This window comes from Cervus elaphus, chromosome 33 (genome assembly GCF_910594005.1).
Source record: "Cervus elaphus chromosome 33, mCerEla1.1, whole genome shotgun sequence".
In the NCBI taxonomy this organism is placed as follows: domain Eukaryota; kingdom Metazoa; phylum Chordata; class Mammalia; order Artiodactyla; family Cervidae; genus Cervus; species Cervus elaphus.
Genome location: NC_057847.1, coordinates 60507177 through 60530021, shown reverse-complemented (window position 1 = coordinate 60530021; position 22845 = coordinate 60507177). Strand labels below are relative to the sequence as shown.

Below are 22845 nucleotides of genomic sequence, written 5' to 3'. Positions count from 1 at the left end.
TCTTCTGGAGCTACATAAAAAAGAAAAATGTGCTTTATATCTGTTGTGTATATAATATTGATTGCATTAAAATTCTAAGTGGAAATGGGTTCCAAATTTGCAATTAAAATTGATGGTGATCCACCTTTTCTCCATATTTTAGAGCTTGTAGCCAAGACATCAAACCTTGAGAACATAAAGTTTGCTTGGCATAAGGAGACATCATCTGAATATCAAAATAGAATGATGGAGCAAAAAGAACTTCAGAGGTGGGACTTTATTCATATGATTCAGGTAAGAAATATTTATTGTTATATACTCTCAGAAAAAAAGATTCTTCAGAAATATTTCAGGGTACTTAATATTCTAACTTTTAAAAGAAAAATGAAAATCTGGTTTCTGATTTTATAAGTGAACATCACCTGTCCAAACTGAGAATGGACCAACATCCCAGAGTTTTTCTGAATCCTCTTGCTTTTGCCTTCTGTTCATGACCTGGCTAGTGTGTATGCAACAAAGGGGCAGGCTAGATGATTCCCTGGGTCAACAAAGTATTACTGACATCAGTCTTTCTGCCAGAATTTATTTCCGTGGTCCAGCTAATAGTGTATTTCTTAGAAATACAATAGTGTATTTCTTCTAAAGGGAGTGCCTCTTCAGTAGATGATATTGGGACATATTTCCAGAGGTCACTGATGTATCTGAATAGCATATAGGTGGGTAGGCTTTGGGTGCTGGCTACCATTAGAAGATGTACATATTTTAGAAAAACCATGATAAACAAGATGCTTTCTGCTTTCTATAATCTACAAGCACAGTCATCCCAAAGGAATAAGCTCTTTTGTAGACTTTTTAAAAATTTAAATATAACTGATTTACAATGTTGTGTCAATCTCTGCTGTATAGCAAAGTGATTCAGTTATACACCTATGCTGCTGCTAAGTCACTTCAGTCATGTCTGACTCTGTGTGACCCCATCCCTGGGATTCTCCAGGCAAGAACACTGGAGTGGGTTGCCATATACACCTATAGACACTCTTTATTTTTATATTCTTTTCCATTGTGGTTTATCACAGGATATTGAATATAGTTTTGTGCTATATGTTTGGACCTTGTTGATTATCAGTTCTAAATGTATTAATAATAGCCCGTATCTACCAACCCCAAAATCCCAGTCCATCCCTCTCCCTCCCCACCTCCCCCTTGGCAACCACAAGTCTGGTATCTATGTCTATGAGTCTGTTTCTCTTGTGTAGACAGGTTTATTTGTGCCATATTTTAGATTCCACATGTAAGTGATGTTATATGGTATTTGTCTTTCTGACTTACTTTCTGACTTACTTAGTATGATCATCTCTAGGTCCATCCATGTTGCTGTAAATGGCATTATTTCATTCTTTTTTATGGCTGAGCAGCCTTCCATTGTATATATGTCCCACATCTTCTTTATCCATTTGTCTGTTGATAGACATTTAGGATATTTCCATGTTTTGGCTGTTGCAAACAGTGCTACTGTGAATGTAGGGTGCATGTATCTTTTTGAATTACAGTTTTGTAGGTATATTCCCAGGAATGGGACTGTTGGATCATATGGTAATTCTAGTTTCAGTTTTCTGAGGAACCTCAATATTGTTTTCCATAGTGGTTGTATCAACAGTTAGGGGGATTCCCTTTTCTCCACACCCTCTTCATGCTTGTTATTTGTAGAGTTTTTAATGATGGTCATTTTGACTAGTGTGAAGTGGTAACTCATTGTAGTTTTGATTTGCATTTCTCTGATAATTAGTGATGCTGAGCATCTATTCATGTACCTACTGGTCATCTGTATGTCTTCTTTGGAGAAATGCCTGTTAAAATATTCTGCCCAGTTTTTGATTGGGTTGTATTTCCTGTTGTTAAGTTGTATGAACTGTTTGTATATTTTAGAGGTTAAGCCAAAAGGAACAGACTTCTAAAAATTACAGGAAGAAATGACTTCAGGGTTGGCATATCTAGGCAATTCTACATCTTTGCTTTCTTAGCAGACAAATCATTTAACTATAAGGGAGTGCTTTCAACACTGCCCAGCAAACCTAAGATGTTTCTCTACTAGACTTACTTTTCTATCTTCTCATATAGTTGGCCCTTGCAAAACACAGATTTGAATTATGTGGGTCCATTTGTATGCTAATTTTTTCTTTTTAAATTATTTTTTTCTTTTGACCACACCACAGGGCTTGTGAGAGCTTAGTTGCCCAACCAGGGATTGAACCCATGCTCTCTATAATGGAAGCACCGAGTCCAAACCACTGGACCTCCAGGGAATTCCCTGGATTTTTTCAGCAGTAAATGCTGCATGACTGGATATGGAACTCCAAAAACAGAGAAAATGCGTATGTTATATGTGAATTTTTGACTACACAGAAAGTTGGTACCCTAATCCTTGCCTGTTCAAGGCTCAACTGTGTAACTATTTCATACCTTCTTCTTTCTCCTTACAACTCCTGTAATCCCTTCTTTGCCACTGGTTTCCAATTGATGACCTCCCTTCCTACTCTATAGTGAAACGAGAAATGATCAGGTAGAAAATCATCTTTTACTCACCACATTAATAGAGATGCACCTGTACCCACCATTTCTTTCTTCTTATTACAAAAGCCTCCCGGGAATCCTCTTGTACTGTTGGTGGGAGTGTAAGCTGATAACAGCCACCATGGAGAACGTATGGAGGTTCCTCAGAAAATCTAAGAATAGAACCATCATGCTGTGCTTAGTCGCCCAGTCACGTCCGACTCTTTGCGACCCCATAGACTGTAGCCAGCCAGGCTCCTCTATCCATGGGGAGAATGTATTCTCTATGTATTCTCCCCATGTGGGCTGAGAATACTCAACCCACTCCAGTGTTCTCCAGGCAAGAATACTGGAGTAGGCTGCCATGCCCTCCTCCAGGGGATCTTCCCAACCCAGGGACTGAACTCAGGTCTCCCACATTACAGGTGGATTCTTTACCGTCTGAGCCACCAGGGAAGCAGAGAATGCTGGAATGGGTAGCCTATCCCTTCTCCAGGGGATCTTCCCAACCCCAGAATCGAACTGGGATTTCCTGCACTGCACCTGAATTCTTTACCAACTGAGCTACCAGGGAAGCCCAGAACTACCATGTGACTCAGCAATTGCACTACAGGGCCTGTACCCAGAGAAAACCATAATTCAAAAAGATACATGCACCCTAGTCTTCATAGCAACGCTATAGAGACAGAGGTGTAGAGAACAAATATACGGATCCCAAGGGAGAAAGGGGCGGGTGGGATGAATTGGGAGATTGGCACTGACTCATATACACTACTGATACTATGGATAAAAGCTAACTAATGAAAACCTCCTGTATAGCAAAGGGAACTCTACTTAAGGCAGTCTGAAAGGGAGGGCATATATGTATATGTACGTCTGATTGATTCTGCTTACAGTAGAAGTGAACACAACACTGTAAAGCAACTATACTCCCCCCAAAATTAATTTTAAAAACAACAAAAGCCTCCCTTTATCAAAAGCCAATCCCTTCACATATGCTCTGAATCCCACTCCTCACTTGTTATAAAATGTTGCAGCTTCAGAGATCGTTCTCCAGTTTCTCTCAAAACCTCCACATCTGTTCTTTCTTTCCTATCTCTGCTTCCTCTGCACTACCACTGTCTTCCTCTCGGTCTACTCTGCACTTTTCTGTGTTATATCTCTGTCTCTTCATTGCTCCTTACAGCCCTAACATCCTCATGGCATCTTTCAGCTTAATATTCATAGTCAACTGCAGAGAATCTGTGTCTATTAGATCAAATTTCAGAGCATCTGCTATGATTGGCCTCCTCTTTTTGAGCCAGGTCACGTCAAGGATTATTAGCGATCTTGTGGACCAGCTGCATCTGGGTACCCGTCTATATGTTCCCTGTGTGTACAGCATGGAGTGACATGATACTAAATATGGCCTCTGAGACTGCACAGGCCATGTGCAGGTCCCTTGTATTTCATTCATTCATGTGAGGGAGGCATAGCTCAGGTTATTTTTGCGTTATGCAATAAATTCTATCATGTGTGTGTGCATGCTCAGTCGTGTTCAACTCTTTGTGATCCCGTAGAGCCTGCCATGCTCTTCTGTCCATGGAATTTTCCAGGCAAAAATACTGGAGAGGGTTATCATTTCCTACTCCAGGGTATCTTCCCAACCCAGGGATTGAACCCATGTCTCTTGCATCTCCTGCATTGGCAGGTAGATTATTTACCACTGCGCCACCTGGGAAGCCCATAAAAAAATTGAATAAAATATTGAATTCTTGTCTGAAAGAGTAGAAGATAAGACATAAAAAGTAAGTGTCTATGTGGGGTAGATTCCAGGGCTATAAGCCCTCAGGGAAAAATCTCCATTGCCCATGTATAATTCCAGGCTCTATCTGTGTTAGGTGGAAAGGCCTCTCCCTGCAATTCACCAGAGATCGTTCAGAGTTATTTAAAATGGGTGGACTGACACCTATCCCCTTGTGATGATGCTGCAAACTTAGGCTTTATCCAGTCCATTTTCCTAGAGAATCTGTCAACATCAAAGCTTGTCGCATTTTCTGTGATTTAAAAAAAAAGCATTGGTGAGCATATGGTAAAGCTAGTGCAAAGGGCTTAATTTTGAAGCAACGTTCCATGAAATGGAATGTTTTTATGGTGCCAGCACCATTTTCTCCCAGAAGAACTACAATTCACAAAATATAGAGAAAGCACAGAATCAATGCCCCCATGTGGAGTAGAGACTGTCTGAAGCTATAAATGTCTGTGTTACAGAAGCCAGAAAGAGCAATTTTAAACTATTTGATTCTCGTTGAGTAAATACCATAGTTTCCCCTATCCCCAAATATTTTCTCTCATTATTATTCTCTCTCTCCATATAACATCTTTAACTTCTAAATTTCTTACGTATTTTGTTGAGTAAAAACCCACTCAACTTGAAAATCAAATCTTCTAGTGAGTATCTAGTCTGAGCAACAAAGACATTGACATAGAAATGTGCCTCATTTCTCTTTTTCTTCATTTCTAGATGCTGTATTATGTTAAAGACATCCCAGCTACCCTAAAATTCTTCCATAGTCTCTTAGCTACCAATGCTAAGATGCTCATTATTCTTGTGTCAGGTAAGTTATTTTCCTTCCACCTAAATTTTCAAAAACCAATAGTTCATGGATGCATGTGTTTGAAGGCTGATGGTATATTTCATCTTCATTATGAAATTTTTGACCTGGCTTATGGTCATAGTCAATTAATTAACACAGTATTAGGAAAGTCCTTCAAACTTTCAATTTAGGATTTCCAGTGGAAATAAGTATCTGTTTCTTCTTCCTCTTGAGAAAGTATATCTTTGTTGTCCATATATAAATTATTTTTTATATAACATACAGCAAATACAACTGATAGGAATTCTTTTGAGGAGACTAAAAATAGAAAATATTTCTATTTACCTCCTTTTTGTCCCTTAAATGTCTCTTTCCCTTCTGTGATGTTTAAATAATAAATAAAATAAAGGTTGAAATATTTGTGACACTGTCAAATATTTGATTAATTTGCATTTCTAGAGCCACTGTCAATGTTGTTCATTATAGGTTTTCTCAAATAACTATCAAAAATAGCTAATGATTCACTTGTTTGGTTTTGTGCTGTTGTGTTATTTTCCAAAGACGGCATTTGATCATACTTTGTTCCCAGTGATACAATTAAGTATCACACAGAGAACCTAAATAAACAGATTAGCAAATAAAACACTGACACTGTTGAATTCATTGATTCACTACTTCATTCAGCAGTCTTTATGGATTGTTCACACAGTGCTATTCAGGTTGACTCTAGATATATAGCAGCCTCTATCTTCCTAAATTTATACCAGACCCTATAGTCAAAAACTACATCATAAAATTCATTTATTCTTAAATATGAGGAATGGCTTTAAGGATGGCAAACATAGTTGTTGCCTATAATACTAGCTTTGAATTTATGTGGGATTCTGGCAAATGAAATTTCCTGTACACAACCTCTTCTGCAAGGGAACATTTGATATACTATTTTTATCTCAGGTTAGTTAAAAATACTCATTTATGTGGGAAAGTTCTATCTTCCCATTTAGGAGGGCTTATGTAAAGTGGATGTTTCCCACTAACCTCTCTCCAAATGAGGACACTTGGATAAAGCACTTTGAACATTTAGGAATACAAAAGTAAATTTAGTTTTCAACACTGAGCTGATAACAGTCTATTCTTGATAATCTGTATCAATAATACAGAAAGTGTTGCAGACAGAAATAACAGTTCATCCAGCAGTCATATATGTCTGATTTTAGAATATATTTCACATCAAATGAAGATCCACTTTATTTATATTTCATTTATCCTTAAATATTTTCAGAAGTTATGTATTTGAGTGTCAGAAGGCAGCTCTCTTGTGAATATACACCTACCAATAAGAAAAAACCAGCCTAAGGTTTACAAAGTAGCGTGAGTAGTCTACAAGCAACTGAGAATTGACTTAGTGCTCTTATGGATACAGTATTTTGCTGGCTACATCATGAATATAGTTACTAGAATCAAAAACCATTTAGCTTTCATCAAAAAAGTATTTTGAGTCAAAAATTATTCACTCTGCATTTGATGGTAGAAATATTTTACTAACTTTTTCAGTACAGAGCTTACAGTTCTTCATGACTGCACAGTGTGGGAGGCAGGTGTTGCAGAGAAGAAAACATTGTTAATGGATAATCCTTTTAGCTCAGGGCTTTTCCTAAGATACCAACTCTTCACTTTCCCCTTTCATCCCTTCTTACTTGTTACATAGAGCAGTTTAACTCCCCTTTGCTCTTCCTCTCTGACCTAGATAAACCTGTTCACCTATAAACCTATCTTAACAATAATGTATTTCTCTGAGAAAAATTGTATTGGCCCCTTGGTGTAAGGAAGTAGCTGAAGTTCCCCTTTTCAAAAAGAGCAGTAATTGCCTTGTTGCATTAATAAAGCTGATACAAATATATATGGGTCAGCTTTTAGAAAAATAAATTATGGTCAATTTCCAACAGTGAAAACAAATTTAGTCACAAGAAGATTTGTCTCATATCATTGTCAATTAACATGTATAGAATTGATCCACATTGTCATTAGTAACTTGTTCTTTTCATAGAATCACTACAAATCCCTATGTGCCAGACCAGTCTGCTAACCTGTGGATAGTAGACTAGTGTGATCCCCAGGTCATCTGAGGTGCCTGATCAACTTCCGATCTCATTCCTGTTTAATAAAACCCATTATCCTAAACTGCCTTCTCAACCCAAACTATAATTCTTGAAACCCCATTCTCCGTACTTACCCAGTGAAAACATGCCTTAAACTTGACTATTACCTTAAAACTTGGAAGACCTACACCAAAATGGTTCATACAAGCCTCTGTCTTTACTCAGGTTGTTCATGTCCCTTTGTAAATGAAATCTGTTCATTATTACCTAGAAGTGGCTCTGGCTTTGTGGTAAAGAATCTGCCTGCCAATGCAGGAGACCTAGGTTCAATATTGGGTTGAGGAGATCCCTTGGAAAAGGAAATGACAACCGACTTCAGTATTCTTGCCTGGGAAATCCTATGGACAAGAGGAGCCTGGTGGGCTACAGTTCATGGGGTGGCAAGAGAGTCAGACATGGCTTAGTGACTAACCAACAACAACCTAGAAGTGAAGACGTTTGTTTGTATATTTCCTTTGTTTCAGCAATATTGTCATCCATGGCCTTATGGCAATATAGCAACCGAGTGCTCCTTGCAAACAGACTCGGAGAAGCCTAGCACTAGTCACTCAATTAAATTTCTATGAGCACTCAATGAGCTGGTATCTCAGCAAGGCACATAATGGTATGTCTGGATTACCATGTTGCTCTAAAGGTCATCTTAAATATGCTCCATAGCTAAGGTTTCTGCCTGTCCATTCCATTAGACAGCGACCTGAACTGATGTGTTATCTCTCTGAATAAACTGAATTACTCAGTTATTTGAGTACCATATGGAAACCTATTTTTGCAATTTATTCAATCGTAAGATAATGAAATATGGGATCTGTTTCTAGATTTAATTATGCAGGGCACCTAGCTTGGTTAAGGTGACAAGTGCGTTCAGCATATTAAAAATATAGCTTGTAGTCTTGGTCTCAGGCTGTCTGAATAGGATAGCTATTGTGCAGATTTGGTTCATTCAGCTTTTATTGAGCTCCTCTAATCCATCATTAGGTAGACATAAATTTGAGCAAACTCTGGGAGATAGTGGAGGACACAGGAGCCTGGCACGCTACAGTCCATGGGGTCACATAAGAGTTGTCCTTGACTTAATGACTAAACAACAACAGTTCCTCACTGCTAGGCTCTGAGGTTGCAAAGATAACTATTACTCCTCCTCTGCCTTTGATAGACTCCTAATCCAATGGAGGATTGAGAGGTGTAAACACTTTCAGCAGTGTGCTAATTTCTTATCAGAGGCAAATGGGGAGTTTTTAAGGAGAGTTTCTGGAGAGCAGGAGTTCTGCTCTCTAGACCCAGATTTTGGCAAAACCCTTGGCACCTAGAAGAACACACCCAGTGAATGTATTTGAATTGAAAAATGAAAATGTTAGTAGCTAAGTAGTGTCTGACTTATTTGTGACTCCATGGACTGTAGCCCACCAGGCTCCTCTGTCCATGGGATTTCCCAGGCAAGAATACTGGAGTGGGTAGCCATTCCCTTCTCCAGGGGATCTTCCCAATTCAGGAGTCAAAATGAATGATTATTTATTATTTCTTCTTTACAATATCCTAACTACAACTGATTCTGAATGTCCATCCAAAAAAAAAAAAGAGAGAGAGAGAGAGAAAGAGACCATGTTTTAGCTAAAATTTACTACATGATAGGCATGGAATCAGGGAATATAGAGAGTGCTAGAGATTTGAAGATGGACTTAATAAACAGGAGTAAAAGACTCAGTAAAGAAGATACACATATTGACAGACAAACAGTGAATGCTAAAAGAGGCAGACAAAAGCACAGATGAGTAGGCAAGTGAAACTAATTAGGAAAAGGAAGAGAAATTATATTCAGAATTAAATGACAGTGTTTTACTGGTCAGCCTATTTGAATATATGCTGCTTGAAGCAACAGAAGCTTTCCTCTGGTTCCAAAGAATCCACTGAAGAATTAGCCCATATGAGTAGACAGTCATTTATTTATAATGAACAGAAGTTTCTGATTATAGAGACAAAAGATCTGATTTGGGGATGAAAAAGAAAAGAAATAAGAAGAGGTATATTTTAAAAATGAGTATCCCACACTAAAACAAAGTCAGTGGCATGTTTTTCTGCAAATGTAGTAACCAGGCATTAGTTGAGAGAGTTGCTATTAATAATTAAAATGCAACTTATCTGGTTAAGGGAGATCAGTGACGTTTTGTTTCCTGACCTCTCCTTATGTGACTAAGGAAGGAAGCAAATCATAGTGTGTTATTTTTAATACAGTGTATGGAGGGGAAGGACCTGGTTTATATCATGTTGAATACAAAAGTAACACCATATGTTGTGCCCACGGAGAGCCATTATGATAATGTATCAATCAGAAAGTGTCTAATTGCTCAGCTTAGAAGTGGCTCTGAGTCACCAAACACTGACACCAACAAATGCTCTGCAATTAGTGTTTGGCTCTTTTCTCTCTACCAGGTTTAAAAAATAATAATGATAATGCTAACAGAGCCTCTCCTTAAACACTGAAATATTTATTCTCTTATAAAGTCTTATTTGTAGGCAAATTCTTATTTGGGCGGACAATCACTGTCTTTGGAATGAAAAATTTTTTTAATATATACTCATGACCCTCATTTTTTTTTTCACTGAACTGAGGTTTCTTATTTTTTAATTTTTCTGCTTCATTCCAATTCTACCTTTTCCTAAAGCTTACCCTGAAGTTATCACTCTCTTCTGCAATATTAGTGGAACATCAGTTATCTAGGCTATTTATTATTTACCATTTCCTGCCTTGGCTGTTCTCTTCTATTGAACTGAATCAGGAGACTTTGGCCAAGCTCATGGATGAGCCCCAAATCCTGCAATTACATGAAGAACCATGTGGGTAGGTAGTGTTTGTATATTTTTCTGAGAGTCTGATTACTTTCAATACATGGTAACGGAGCTTTCGGAACCAAAACATTCATGCCTTTGAGATCTTAACTCTTAATCATGGAAACTCATAGAAAATATAGATCCATTCTTATATTGCTTTGGCCAAGTCCAGCTTAATTTCCTGACACTTCAGCAATGTTTACTATATGCCATTCATGGTTTTAAGTGCCTTAACTCAGTGAAAATCCTTGGAACAATCCTATGAATATATTCTAGTATCATCCTTGATTTACAGATGATAAAACTGAGACACAGGTTCATAAAGCTGGTAAGAGGAAAAGCCAAGCTTTACCCTCAGAAAATCAGGGTTTAGAGACCACTCTTAATGCACTGTATCCACTGTATATATAACAGCCCAGTATTACATGCTTTTATTAGAAGGTCCATAAAATTCTCTTTTGTTTTAATTTTTATTATTATAGATTTTTTTCTTTTTTTTTTTTATTAGTTGGAGGCTAAATACTTCACAACATTTCAGTGGGTTTTGTCATACATTGATATGAATCAGCCATAGAGTTACACGTATTCCCCATCCCGATCCCCCCCCTTCCACCTCCCTCTCCACCCGATTCCTCTGGGTCTTCCCAGTGTATTATAGATTTTTGAATAGCAAGTTTGTTTTTTCACAGTCTCAAGGTTACAACCAGTGGAAATATCAAATTAATTCCATTTAATGTTCATTTATTTTCTAAGTACATATTACACATCTGCTATGTGCTTGCCATTGTGCAATGATTTACTTCAATTATCTTATTTAATATTTGCAGTTGCAACAAGTATAGTTATCTCTGTCTTATAAATAAGAAACCTGAGGTTCTGAAAGACTGAATAACAAACCTCATGTCATCATGAAGAGTCACAGGAACAATCCAACCTCTCTCTCCCTCAGATTCTGTATCTCTTAGCTGCTACACTGGGCCAGACTTTCAATTAAATACATCATACACTGCTAATATACCTTCTAAAGCTAGGGACAGAATTTTTAAACTCAACTGAGGTGTTGCAGTCCAAGGCGGCATCTTGTAAGTGTACAGACCTGAGAGGCTACCTCATCTTTGGTTTGAGTAAATTATCATTGTATTTGCTGTGCTTTCTTCCATTTCAGTTTTTACTCAGACCCTTTCCTCCGAACCAGACTAACGTAAACAATTGCCTTCCTCTTATCACAACCTGAATATCCAAGAGATAGCTCAACTTTTATACTTCCAAAACAAGATGCCTGGTAAAACATTGAAAAATGTTCCTCCCTCATTCTTCCCATTTCTAATAACGGCAGTTCTCTCTCTTCAGATGCTTGGGCCAAAATCACTGAGGTCATCACTGATTCTTTTCTTTCTTTCATGATCCAAATTGTTATTGCTAACAATATACAAATCACTAGCAAATGGCATTGGCTCTAGGAGTGTAATATATAATGCATATATAGATCTACATATACATATACATATACATATACATATATATATATATGTATATATATATGAAGCAACCATTTCTCATTATTTCCAATCTTGCTCTTTCAACTTACCATCATCTATCACCCAGATTTTTGCAGCAGCTTTCTTACTGTTCTTCCTGCTTCTGTCCTTATGCCCCTGTTCTCATCTGTGTGGCCAAAGTGACCTTAAGAAAATGTAAATCAGGTCAAGTCACTCTAATGCTGTGTCATCTGATATGTAAGTCACAGTTGGCTATTGAAAGTGAAATGAATTAAAATGAAATAGCACTTAAAATTCATTTCCTTAGTCAGACTAGCCATAGTTCACACGTTCCAGAACCATAACGTGGTTAGTGGCTACCATATTGGACAATGCAAATTTGGAACATGTCCAAGAGTCCATAACAGTCTATTAGACAGCACTACAATGGCTTCCCATCTTTTCCTATATGATTTAGCACCCAATCCACTCCTCACCATCACCCAACCTCATCTCTTTCCATTCTCCCCTTGGTTCAATTCCAATCTCACTGGCTTTCTCACTAGTTCTTAACATGCCAAGCATGTCCCTGCTTCAGGTCCTTTGCAGTTGCTCTTCTCTCTACCTGGAGTAACCTTCCTCCTGATAGATTACTACATATCTACGTGCCTTGCTGGCATGTCTGTGCTCAAATGTTACATTATTAGAGAGAATGTCTGTGACCATCCTATATGAAGCAGCAATCCATCCAACTCTGTGATCCCCCTTATCTCTTGCTTAGATTTGTTTTTCATTAGCACTTTGCACTATCTGATGTATAACTTATTTATTTCACTTTCCCTCCAACCCCTTGCAGTCCTTGAACTGAGCTACAAAAGTCAAACATTCCTACTTTTTAAAAGGACCGCTCTATTCCAAGCATCAAATATACTGCTTGCAGAGTAGGTAAATGAAAAGAATAACTGAAAGCATGAATGTTTTTCGGTTGCACAGGAGCCAGCAGCTGGCAAAAGCTTTGGAAAAAGTATGGATCTCGCTTACCCCGGAATGACCTCTGCCAGTATGTCACATCGTCTGACCTCACTCAGATGCTCGATAAGTTGGGGATTAAGTACGCGTACTATGACCTTCTGTCCACCATGGACATATCTGACTGTTTTATTGATGGCAATGAAAATGGAGACCTACTTTGGGATTTTTTGACAGAAACCTGCAACTTTAATACAACAGCACCACCTGATCTCAAAGCAGAAATTATGAAAGATCTGCAAAAGCCTGAATTCAGTATAAAGAAAGACGGAAAGGTTCTTTTCAATAACAGTCTGAGTTTCATAGTGGTTGAGGCATAAATACACATCATGAGAATATTAAAAAACTACAATTTGAACAATGTTGATCATTTGTGTATTAAAATTATAAATATATCTCATAACATAAACAGAAGCATCTTATATGTAAAACCTAGAAAGTTTTAAGACATTCTCGGACTTCCATATAGAATCATATATGACACTGCTGGTCTTCTCTCTCCTATAGGTAAAGAGACGACATGTGGGCTATATACCACATCATCTGAAAAATGAGACAACTAAGTTTCAGGGGGCTTACTGACAATAAAATTGACTCCATTTATTAACTGTGATGGAATTTTCTAGACTACTAACAAAATATGTGCTATGGATTTTTAAAATACTAGTAATATAAGTAATACTACTACTACTACTGATACATTAGACATTAAGAAAGCATATGTTTATTGACTTTCCCTTTTTGTAAAGAAGGATTTGTCTGTATGCATTTCTTTGCTATAGTTTCTATCCTTACCTTTAGTGATTACTAAAAGTAAACACCTAGGATGTTACAAAACTAAATGTCATGTATTGTCATTTCTTTCGATTTTGGCTTCTCTTTTAACTTTGTTTATGGTGTTGTAATGTTTTGTTTTTAGATATACTGAAGTTTTCTTTATTCATTCAGATTTAGTTTTTTTTTAAATTTCTGGATTTCTGAAACATTTTAAAAGGCCTCCTAAAATCAAGGTTTTAAAATATTAATGTATCTTATCAAAATGATTGTATAATTTCACTGTATAAAAGTCTTTGATCTGTTTGAAGTTTATATAAAGAGTGAGTTGAGAACAAACTGATTTTTCACAAGAAGAAAACTATCTGTATCAACACAGTTGACAAAAAATGACCCCACTTACTTAAAATAAATCTTTTATCATTTACTAAATTCCTAGAAAATATTTGAGTCTATTTCAATACTTCATAGTCCATTCTATGACAAAGATCTCCTCTAAGAGCAAGAATCATCTTTAACAGTAAGATTTCAGAGGATTTTTGAAAAGTTTTTGATAACTTTTAGTTGGTTAATCCAGTACTATCAGAATTTAACTTTGAAAGGACTCCTAAAGTAGCTGAATGTTACCAGTTCCCAGAGAAAATTAAAACCTTGATAGTTTGATGTGGTTTCATGGTATAAAATAGATTATTTAATTTTATATGAAATTTAGTCTAAAGATTAATTAATTATATTACTGAAGATCAGTAGTAGCCTGAATATTGCATGCAAACCTATTAGATATGGGCTCCATATCGTGGCTCAATGGTAAAGAATCTGCCTGCAATGTAGGAGACACTTGATCCTTGGGTCAGGAAGATTCCCTGGAGGAAGGAATGGCAACCCACACCAGTATTCTTGCTGGGAGAATCCCATGGAGAGAAAAGCCTGGCAGTCTATAGTCCATGGGGTTGCAAAAGATTTAGATACAACTCAGTGACCAAATAGCAACAACATATTTAACAATAAACATCTATCATTCTTTAAAAAAAAAAAAGCATACCTCTTAAGTAATTAAGTAATTTTATAATTAATAAATAGTTACATTTTTAAAGTAAGTAAATAATTCTCTCTGTTAAAAACAGGATAAAAGTGAGGTTTTACTAAAGAGCTCATAGACCCCAACTCTCCAGTGATGAAGCCTTCAACGTGGTATGATATTCACTCTTTCACATCACAGAGCCACCATTTAATGCTGCAGTATAGTCACTTAAAAGAGTTCGTGCCCCTCCTTCAGGCCCAGAGAGTACACTGGAGTACAGAGTCTATTTACACCAGCAAAGTACCAAGCTTTATTGTTCATAATAAGTAAAATTGACTTGCAGACTCTATTCTTGGACAACTTCATCAATGTTTTTTGAATTGCCAGTTCCAACAAATGAAACGACAGTTATCCAATCACATTCCTGAATATGAACCCTGAACCATTAATCATACTGATATGTACTACTGACAAAGGAAATCTGTGAGGCAGGCATGATTGATGGATATGGACCATGGCGACCTTGAACGACTTCACCAAAAAGATAGAAATCAAAACTGCAGAGCAAATGATAGCTGTTTCTAAAAAGCACATGTGCAAAGCAAGAAGAGAACTAATATGCTGTTTCAAGATGAAAAACAATAGCAGTATATAGATGGATGTTTGTAAATATAGTCTTTTTTCCCTCATATAGTTTTTACTATAAAATACAAGGAAAAATAAATTTTCATCTGCTTCAATCTAATGCAATGGGAATAATCAAGTCTTTTTATAAAAAGAAAATCCTCAGGAGTTCAGTACCAGTCAGTGATGGAAAGATACAAGGGTACAATAGGGGCAAGGGGATGGAATTCTTGGCTTCTGCTTGCATTGCATATTACAAAGGGCTTGAGACAGTCACATATTTAATTTTCTAGTCTGTTGTTGGGCTTCAGAAAAAGAAGCCTACAACATGAATTTGGAATGTTGCTTTATATATCACTGTACATCTCCCAGTGTTTAATATGGGGGCTTCCCTGGTGGCTCAGAGGGTAAAGAGTCTCCCTGCAATGCAGGAGACCTGGGTTCAATCCCTGGGTTGGAAAGATCCCCTGGAGAAGGGAATGGCTACCCACTCCAGTATTCTTGCCTGGAAAATCCCATGGACAGAGGAGCCTGGTGAGCTATAATCCATGGGGTTGCAAAGAGTCAGACACAACGAAGGGACTTTCACATTCATGCATATGGAAGATGCTAAGTAACAGAACACCCAGTGAATTCTTTTTCAAGCATTTATCTTATACCTATATGTTTATACTTTTATTATAACCAGAGCTTGAGAAAACCAACAAAGTTGTCTGTTACATTCAGTATTAGTATAAACCTTAACTTTTTTATAGTGTTTCTGAAACCTTTCTGTATTTGTTAAGAGAGTACTGCCAAATCCAAAGAGCAGATATTAAATGGAGAGAAATGTTTTAGGACCTTGACTTTGTTTACTATAAAAATTGACAAATTTCTTAACTGAAAACTCTGCCAAAAATATACAATGGAGAAAAGATAGTCTCTTCAGCAAGTCATTTCAGTAAAACTGGACAGCCACATGTAAATCAATGAAGTTAGAACATTATCTCACACCATACGCAAAAATAAACTGAAAATGGCTTAAAGACTTAAATTTAAAACACAACACTATAAAACTCTTAGAAGAGAACATAGGTAAAACATTCTCTGAAATAAGTCATAGATACCAATGTTTTCTTATGTCAGTCTCCCAAGGCAATATAAATAAAATAAAAAACGAATGTTGTTTAGTCGCTCAGTCATGTCCGACTCTGCAACGCATGGACTGCAACATGCCATGCTTCCCTATCCTTCCCCATCTCCCAGAGCTTGCTCAAATTCATGTCCCTTGAGTCAGTGATGCCATTCAACCATCTTGTCCTCTGCCATCCCCTTCTCCTCTTGCCTTCAATCTTTCCCAGAATCATGGTCTTTTCCAATGAGTCAGTTCTTCACATGAGGTGGCCAAAGTATTGGAACTTCAGCTTTAGCATCAGTCCTTTCAATGAATATTCTATTGATTTGCTTTAGGATCAACTGGCTTGATCTCCTTGCAGTCCAAGGGACTCTCAAGAGTCTTCTCCAACATCACAGTTCAAAAGCATCAATTCTTTGGCATTCAGTCTTCTTTATGGTTCAACTCTCACATCCATACATGACTACTGGAAAAACCACAGCTTTGACTAGACGGACCTTTGGTGGCAAAGTAATGCCTCGGCTTTTTAATACGCTGTCTAGGTTTATCACCAAGGAGAATGCATCTTCTAATTTCATGCTGCAGTCACCATATGCAGTAATTTTGGAGCCCAAGAAAATAAAGTCTATCACTGTTTTGATTGTTTCTCCATCTATTTGCCATGAAGTAATGGAATCAGATGCCATTATGTTAGTTTTTTGAATGTTGAGTTACCTAATAGAACTTATAAGTTTTATATAGCAAAAGAAACCATAAACAAAATGAGAGGACAACCTGTAGACTAGTAGAAAATATTTACAAATTCTACAACCAACAAAGGTTTAATTTCCAAAATATACAAACAGCTCATACAACTGAACAATACAATAAAAAATTGGCCCAGTACCTAAAGAGACATTTCTCCAAAGATGACAAATAGATGCCCAACAAGTGCATGAAAAGATGCTCAACATCACTAATTTTTAGAGACACAAATCAAAAATACAATGTGGTATCACCTCACACCAATCAAAATGATCATCATTAAAAGCTCTACAAATAACAAATGCCGAAGAAGGTGTGGAGAAAAAGGAACCCTCCTATACTGTTAGTGGGAATGTTAATTGGTGCAGTCACTATGGAATACAGCATGGAGGTTCCTTAAAAAATGAAAAAGAGAGTTACCATATGGACTAGCAATCCCACTCCTAGCATATATCTGGAGAAAACTAATTTGAAAAGATATATGAACCCCAATGTTGATGGAAGCAGTATTTACAATAGCCAATATAGGGGAGCAATCTAAATGTCCATTGACAGGTGAATGGATAAAGAAGATGTGATACATATACAATGGAATATTACTCAGCCCTAAAAAAGAATGAAATAATGCCATTTGATATTTGCAGCAACACAGATGGACTTAGAGATGATCACGCTTAGTGAAATAATCAGGAAGAGAAAGACAAATACCACGATATCACTTACATGTGGAACCACAGTATGACATAAATGAGTTTATCTATGAAAGAGACTCACAGACATGAAGAACAGGCCTGTGGTTGCCAAGGGAGAGAGAGGTGGGGGAGAGGCAGATTGGGAGTTTGGAAGTAACAGATACAAATTACTATATATATATATATATACACACATAATAGATAAACAACAAGGTCCTACTGTGTATCACAGTAAACTATATTCAATACCCTGTCATAACCATAACGGAAATGACTATGAAAAAGAAAAACAATATATATAACTGAATCACTTTCATGTATACCGGAAATTACTACAGCACTGTAAATCAACTATACTTGAATAAAGTATTTTTTAAAAGCCCAAAAAACAAAACAAAAGAAGAAAACTCTGCCAATCTGGACAAAAGAAAAACTTTAAATTTCTGGTGTGTATCCATAAAAACAGATGCAAAGGTCATAGAAAACACTAGGTCTTACATCTGTGAAATAGCACAGTCCCAAAAGAATATTTAATGTCTTTATAATATTTCTTTAATAAAAATAGCTTACACAGAATATTTTTTCATTTTAAAAGCACATTTGCGTGTATTTAACCCATCAGAATGTTATTTCTAAGAAAATAAGGACTTCTTGCTAAGCCCCACAGGGGACTGCATAAAACAGTCTTGTTAGATGGTAAGGCAGAACCAGATTTCCTGGGTTCAACTCCTGGTTCTGTTAATTACTCACTGAGAGATCTCAGGCAATTCATTTTCTCTGTATTCTTACATTTATTCATCTTCAAAATGAAGATCATAATCCTAATAGCCACCTCAGAGGACAGTTATGAGGATTCTAGGAGTTAAGCTACATAAATATGCTCCTAAAGTGGCAGGCTCATAGGGAATTCAAAAATATTGACTATGATTATTATTAACAGTACATAAAAATTCAACATAAAATGCAGAATGCATTTTTAAAAATTAAAATTAAGGAAAATTATGACTGAGGCCAGAGAGAGAGCAAGTACCTGGAGGAATCAATCTAGTCTCTGACCTTGACATTTCTAGCCAAAGGTAGATGGCCTCTCTGTTAAAGCTGAGCTGGTGCTTCACAAAGCCCAAGTGCCACCAGAGCTGGGCCACTCAAGCCCCACCTGCCATCCTGATGCTATAAGTACCAGTGTTCTGTACTATGTAAAGGGGCCCCATCTCAATCCTGAGACCAAGGGTGGTCAGCTGCCCCAAGGATGGCACTTCAAAGGCTGGCCAGAAATTGACTGCAGCAACTTCTCTTGAAAAATACAAAAGTGATCCTTTTAATTCTGTTAGAACTTTAGAATTCCAAATCTAGGGAAATTAAGCATTTCTTCTTTCACTCATTCATGAAATATACATTCCACCAATACTAATAGTATGAGACACTGTTCTAAGCAAAGGTGTTGATGCAGTAAAGAAAGTTCCCAATGTCAGTGAACTGATTTCTAGTGGGAGGGTGAACTGAAAAGTAAATATTTGTCAGATAATGACAGTCACTATTAAGAAAACAAACCTAGATAAACAGAAAAGCATACCGGTGAGGATAATACTAGTTGGAATGGCCAAGGAAAGCTTATTTTTTTTTAAAGGTAAGATTTGAACAGAGATTTAAATGAATTGAAGGAGCAGCCATGCAGACTTTGGAGACGAGCATTTCAGGAAGAAGGAGGTAAAGTACAGTGTCCCTGATGTGGGAATGAGTTTGACACATCTTACAGTCAGAAGGCTAGGTGACTTTCTATAATAAGTGAGCTGAAAAGTCATGAGATCGATTCTAGTCCAGAGTAGCTACTGCTGTAGCCATATGTGGGAGGACCTCACTAGGATGCCACAGTTAGAGAGGGAGAAGTAGAGCAGACCAACAGAGATAAGACCCTGTAGCCTTTCTTTTTTCCCCCCCGTAGCCTTTGAACAGGATATGCACATTGGCTGTCTTAAGTCATGCTCCTTACCATTTCCAATTCCTATCTGAGTTCAGCCTGAAAACAAGCACCCCTTTCTCCAAGGTATCCATATGGGTGTCTGCCTCTTGCCCACCAAATGTCCTAGTTAGAAAAGCTTGTAAGATCTCACTTGAGTTCAGTCACTCAGTCATGTCCGACTCTTTGCAACTGGACTGCAGCATGCCAGGCTTCCCTGTCCATCACCAACTCCAAGAGCTTGCTCAAACTCACGTCCCTTGAGTCGGTGATGTCATGCAAACATCTCATCCTTTGTCATCCCCTTTTCTTCCTGCCTTCAATCTTTCCCAGCATCAGGGTCTTTTCCAATGGGTCAGTTCTTCGCATCAGGTGGCCAAAGTATTGGAGCTTCAGCTTTAGCATAAGTCCTTCCAATGAATATTCAGTACTGATTTCCTTTAGGATTGACTGGTTTGATCTCCTTGCAGTCCAAGGAACTCTCAAAAGTCTTCTCCAACACCAAAGTTCAAAAGCATCAGTTCTTCGGCACTCAGCTTTCTTTATGGTGCAACTCTCACATCCATACATGACTATTGGAAAAACCATAGCTTTTACTAGATGGACCTTTGTCAGCAAAGTATTGTCTCTGCTTTTTAACCTACTATCTAGGTTTGTCATAGCTTTTCTTCCAAGGAGCAAGCGTCTTTTAATTTCATGGCTGCAGTCACCATGTGCAGTGATTTTGGAGCCTGAGAAAATAAAGTCTGTCACTTTTTCCATTGATTTCCCAACTATTTTGCCATGAAGTGATGGAACTGGATGCCATGATCTTAGTTTTTTGAATGTTGAGTTTTAAGCCAGCTTTTTCACTCACCTCTTTCACCTTCACCAAGAAGCTCTTTAGTTTCTCTTTGCTTTTTGCCATAAGGGTGGTGCCATCTGCATATCTGAGGTGATTGATATTTCTCTCTGCAGTCTTGATTCCAGCTTGTGCTTCATCCAGTCCGGCATTTCGCCTGAAGTACTCTGCATATAAGTTAAATAAGCAAGATGACAATATACAGCCTTGACCTAATCCTTTCCCAGTTTGGAACCAGTCTGTTGTTCCATGTCCGTTTCTAACTGTTGCTTCTTGACCTGCATACACGTTTCTCAGGAGGTAGGCAAGATGGTCTGGTATTCCTATCTCTTTCAGAATTTTCCACAGTTTTGTTGTGATCCACATAGTTGAAGGCTTTAGCATAGTCAAAGAAGCATAAGTAGATGTTTTTCTGGAATTCTCTTGTTTTTTCTATGATCCAGTGGATGTCAGCAATTTGTTCTCCAGCTCCTCTGCCTTTTCTGAATCCAGCTTGAACATCTGGAAGTTCTTGGTTCAAGTGCTGTTGAAGCCTCACTTGGAGAATTTTGAGCATTGCTTTGCTAATGTGTGAGATGAGTGCAATTATGTGGTAGTTTGAACATTCTCTGGCATTGCCTTTCTTTGGGATTGAAAACTGACTTTTTCCAGTCCTGTGGCCACTGCTGAGTTTTGCAAATTGCTGGCATATTGAGTGCAGCGCTTTCACATCATCATCTTTGATGGTTTGAAATAGCTCAACTGGAATTCTATCACCTCCACTAGCTTTGCTCATACTGATGCTTCCTAAGGCCCACTTGACTTTGCATTCCAGGATGTCTGGCTCTATGTGAGTGACCACACCATCATGGTTATCTGGATCATTAAGATCTTTTTTGTATAGTTCTTCTGTGTATTCTTGCCACCTCTTCTTAATATCTTTTGCTTCTGTTAGGTCCATACTGTTTCTGTCCTTTATTGTGCCCATGTCTGCATTAAATGTTCCCTTCATATATCTAATTTTGTTGAAAAGATCTAATCTTTTCCATTCTACTGTTTTCCTCTATTTCTTTGCATTGATCACTTAGGAAGAATCTCACTTAATTCTTACTTAATTAACTTGAAAGACTGATTATTATTATTATTCCATTTTTGAGGTAAAACTGCCCTGTTGGCTCAGATGGTAAAGAATCTGCCTGAAATGCAGGAAGCCTGGGTTAGATACCTGGGTCGGGAAGTTCCCCAGGAGAAGGGAATGGCTACCCTCTCCAGTATCTTGCCTGTAGAATCCCAAGGACTGAGGAGTCTGGCAGGCTACAGTCCATGGGTCTCAGAGTCAGACATGACTGAGCAACTAACACACATACACACATTTTTGAGGTGAGGAAGCTGGGATGCTAAATTAAATGAATTGCCCAGCTCTCAAAATCAGTTTGTAAAGGAATGTAAGCTAGTCTGTATTCACACTGTCCATCTATATATTGGGAAAAGTAAGTTGATGACCCTCTGCCATCATGGTAGTGGTGGTTTACTTGCTAAGTTATGCTGACTCTTTTGCCACCCCATGGACAGCAGCCTGCCAGTCTCCTTTGTCTGTGGGATTTCCCAGGCAAGAATACTAGAGTGGGTTGCCATTTCCTTCTCCAGGTTCAGTTCAGTTCAGTCGCTCAGTCATGACCGACTCTTTGCAACCCCATAAACCGCAGCATGAGATCTTCCCAAACCAGGGATTGAACCCGCATATCCTGCATTGCAGCCAGATATTTTACTGACTGAGCCACCAGGGGAGCCCTGATCATCATAGATGCAGATTATTTTACAGAGTAAGACTCATCAGACTATATTGCCTTTGCCCAAATGTCCATCTGCAAACTGAATTGGATCTCATTGCAGAAAAGAAGAAACAGGATGGTGAAAGGGTAGTATTTTTTAAAAAAATCACTTCCTTGAATGGTGAATTAGCACTCTTTCTAAATGCTATGCTTCACTAATAAGTTAGTTTTAATCCATTCCCAAATGCCTGGGTTCTCTCATCCATTTGCTTCAACTTTTGATTTTTTTTCTCTATTCCTACCAGGGGGCTTCCCTGGTGGCTCAGTGGTAAAGAATCTGCCTGCCAATTCAGTAGACATGGGTTTGATCCCTGGGTAGGGAAGATCCCCTGGAGCAGGAAATGCTAACCTCCACTCCAGTATTCTTGCTTGGAGAATCCAATGGACAGAGGGGCCTGGCAGGCTATAGTCCCTTGGGTTGCAAAAGAGTCAGACACAACTTAGCAACTAAACAACAAAAACAAAATTCCTCAGGTCCCAGGCATCACCCATTTGTTTCATGTTTAAATAATTTGTCACCTATATCCTAGATTCCCTGTGATTCATACACTGTGCAATATGCATTCATAGTATGCGATCAACTAATGCAGGGGAGTTAAAGCTATGGATTGTGTAATCCATTTCTCAATGTGATATACACTGAAAAGGCAACTGCAGTAAAAGGGAGGTT

General features: G+C 37.8%; 1 protein-coding gene across 2 annotated transcripts in view; it reads left to right on the top strand.

Moving 5' to 3' along the window:
• The window catches only part of HNMT (histamine N-methyltransferase), a 40159-nt gene extending 26356 nt beyond the window's left edge, over positions 1-13803 (top strand). For both annotated transcript variants that reach the window (XM_043894412.1, XM_043894413.1), the window contains 3 exons: positions 143-273; positions 5033-5126; positions 12562-13803. In XM_043894412.1, the coding sequence (XP_043750347.1) occupies positions 143-273; positions 5033-5126; positions 12562-12917 (581 nt within the window). In that variant the 3' untranslated portion in view covers positions 12918-13803. The remainder of the gene's footprint in view (positions 1-142; positions 274-5032; positions 5127-12561) is intronic.
• Positions 13804-22845: the final 9042 nt, after the last annotated feature.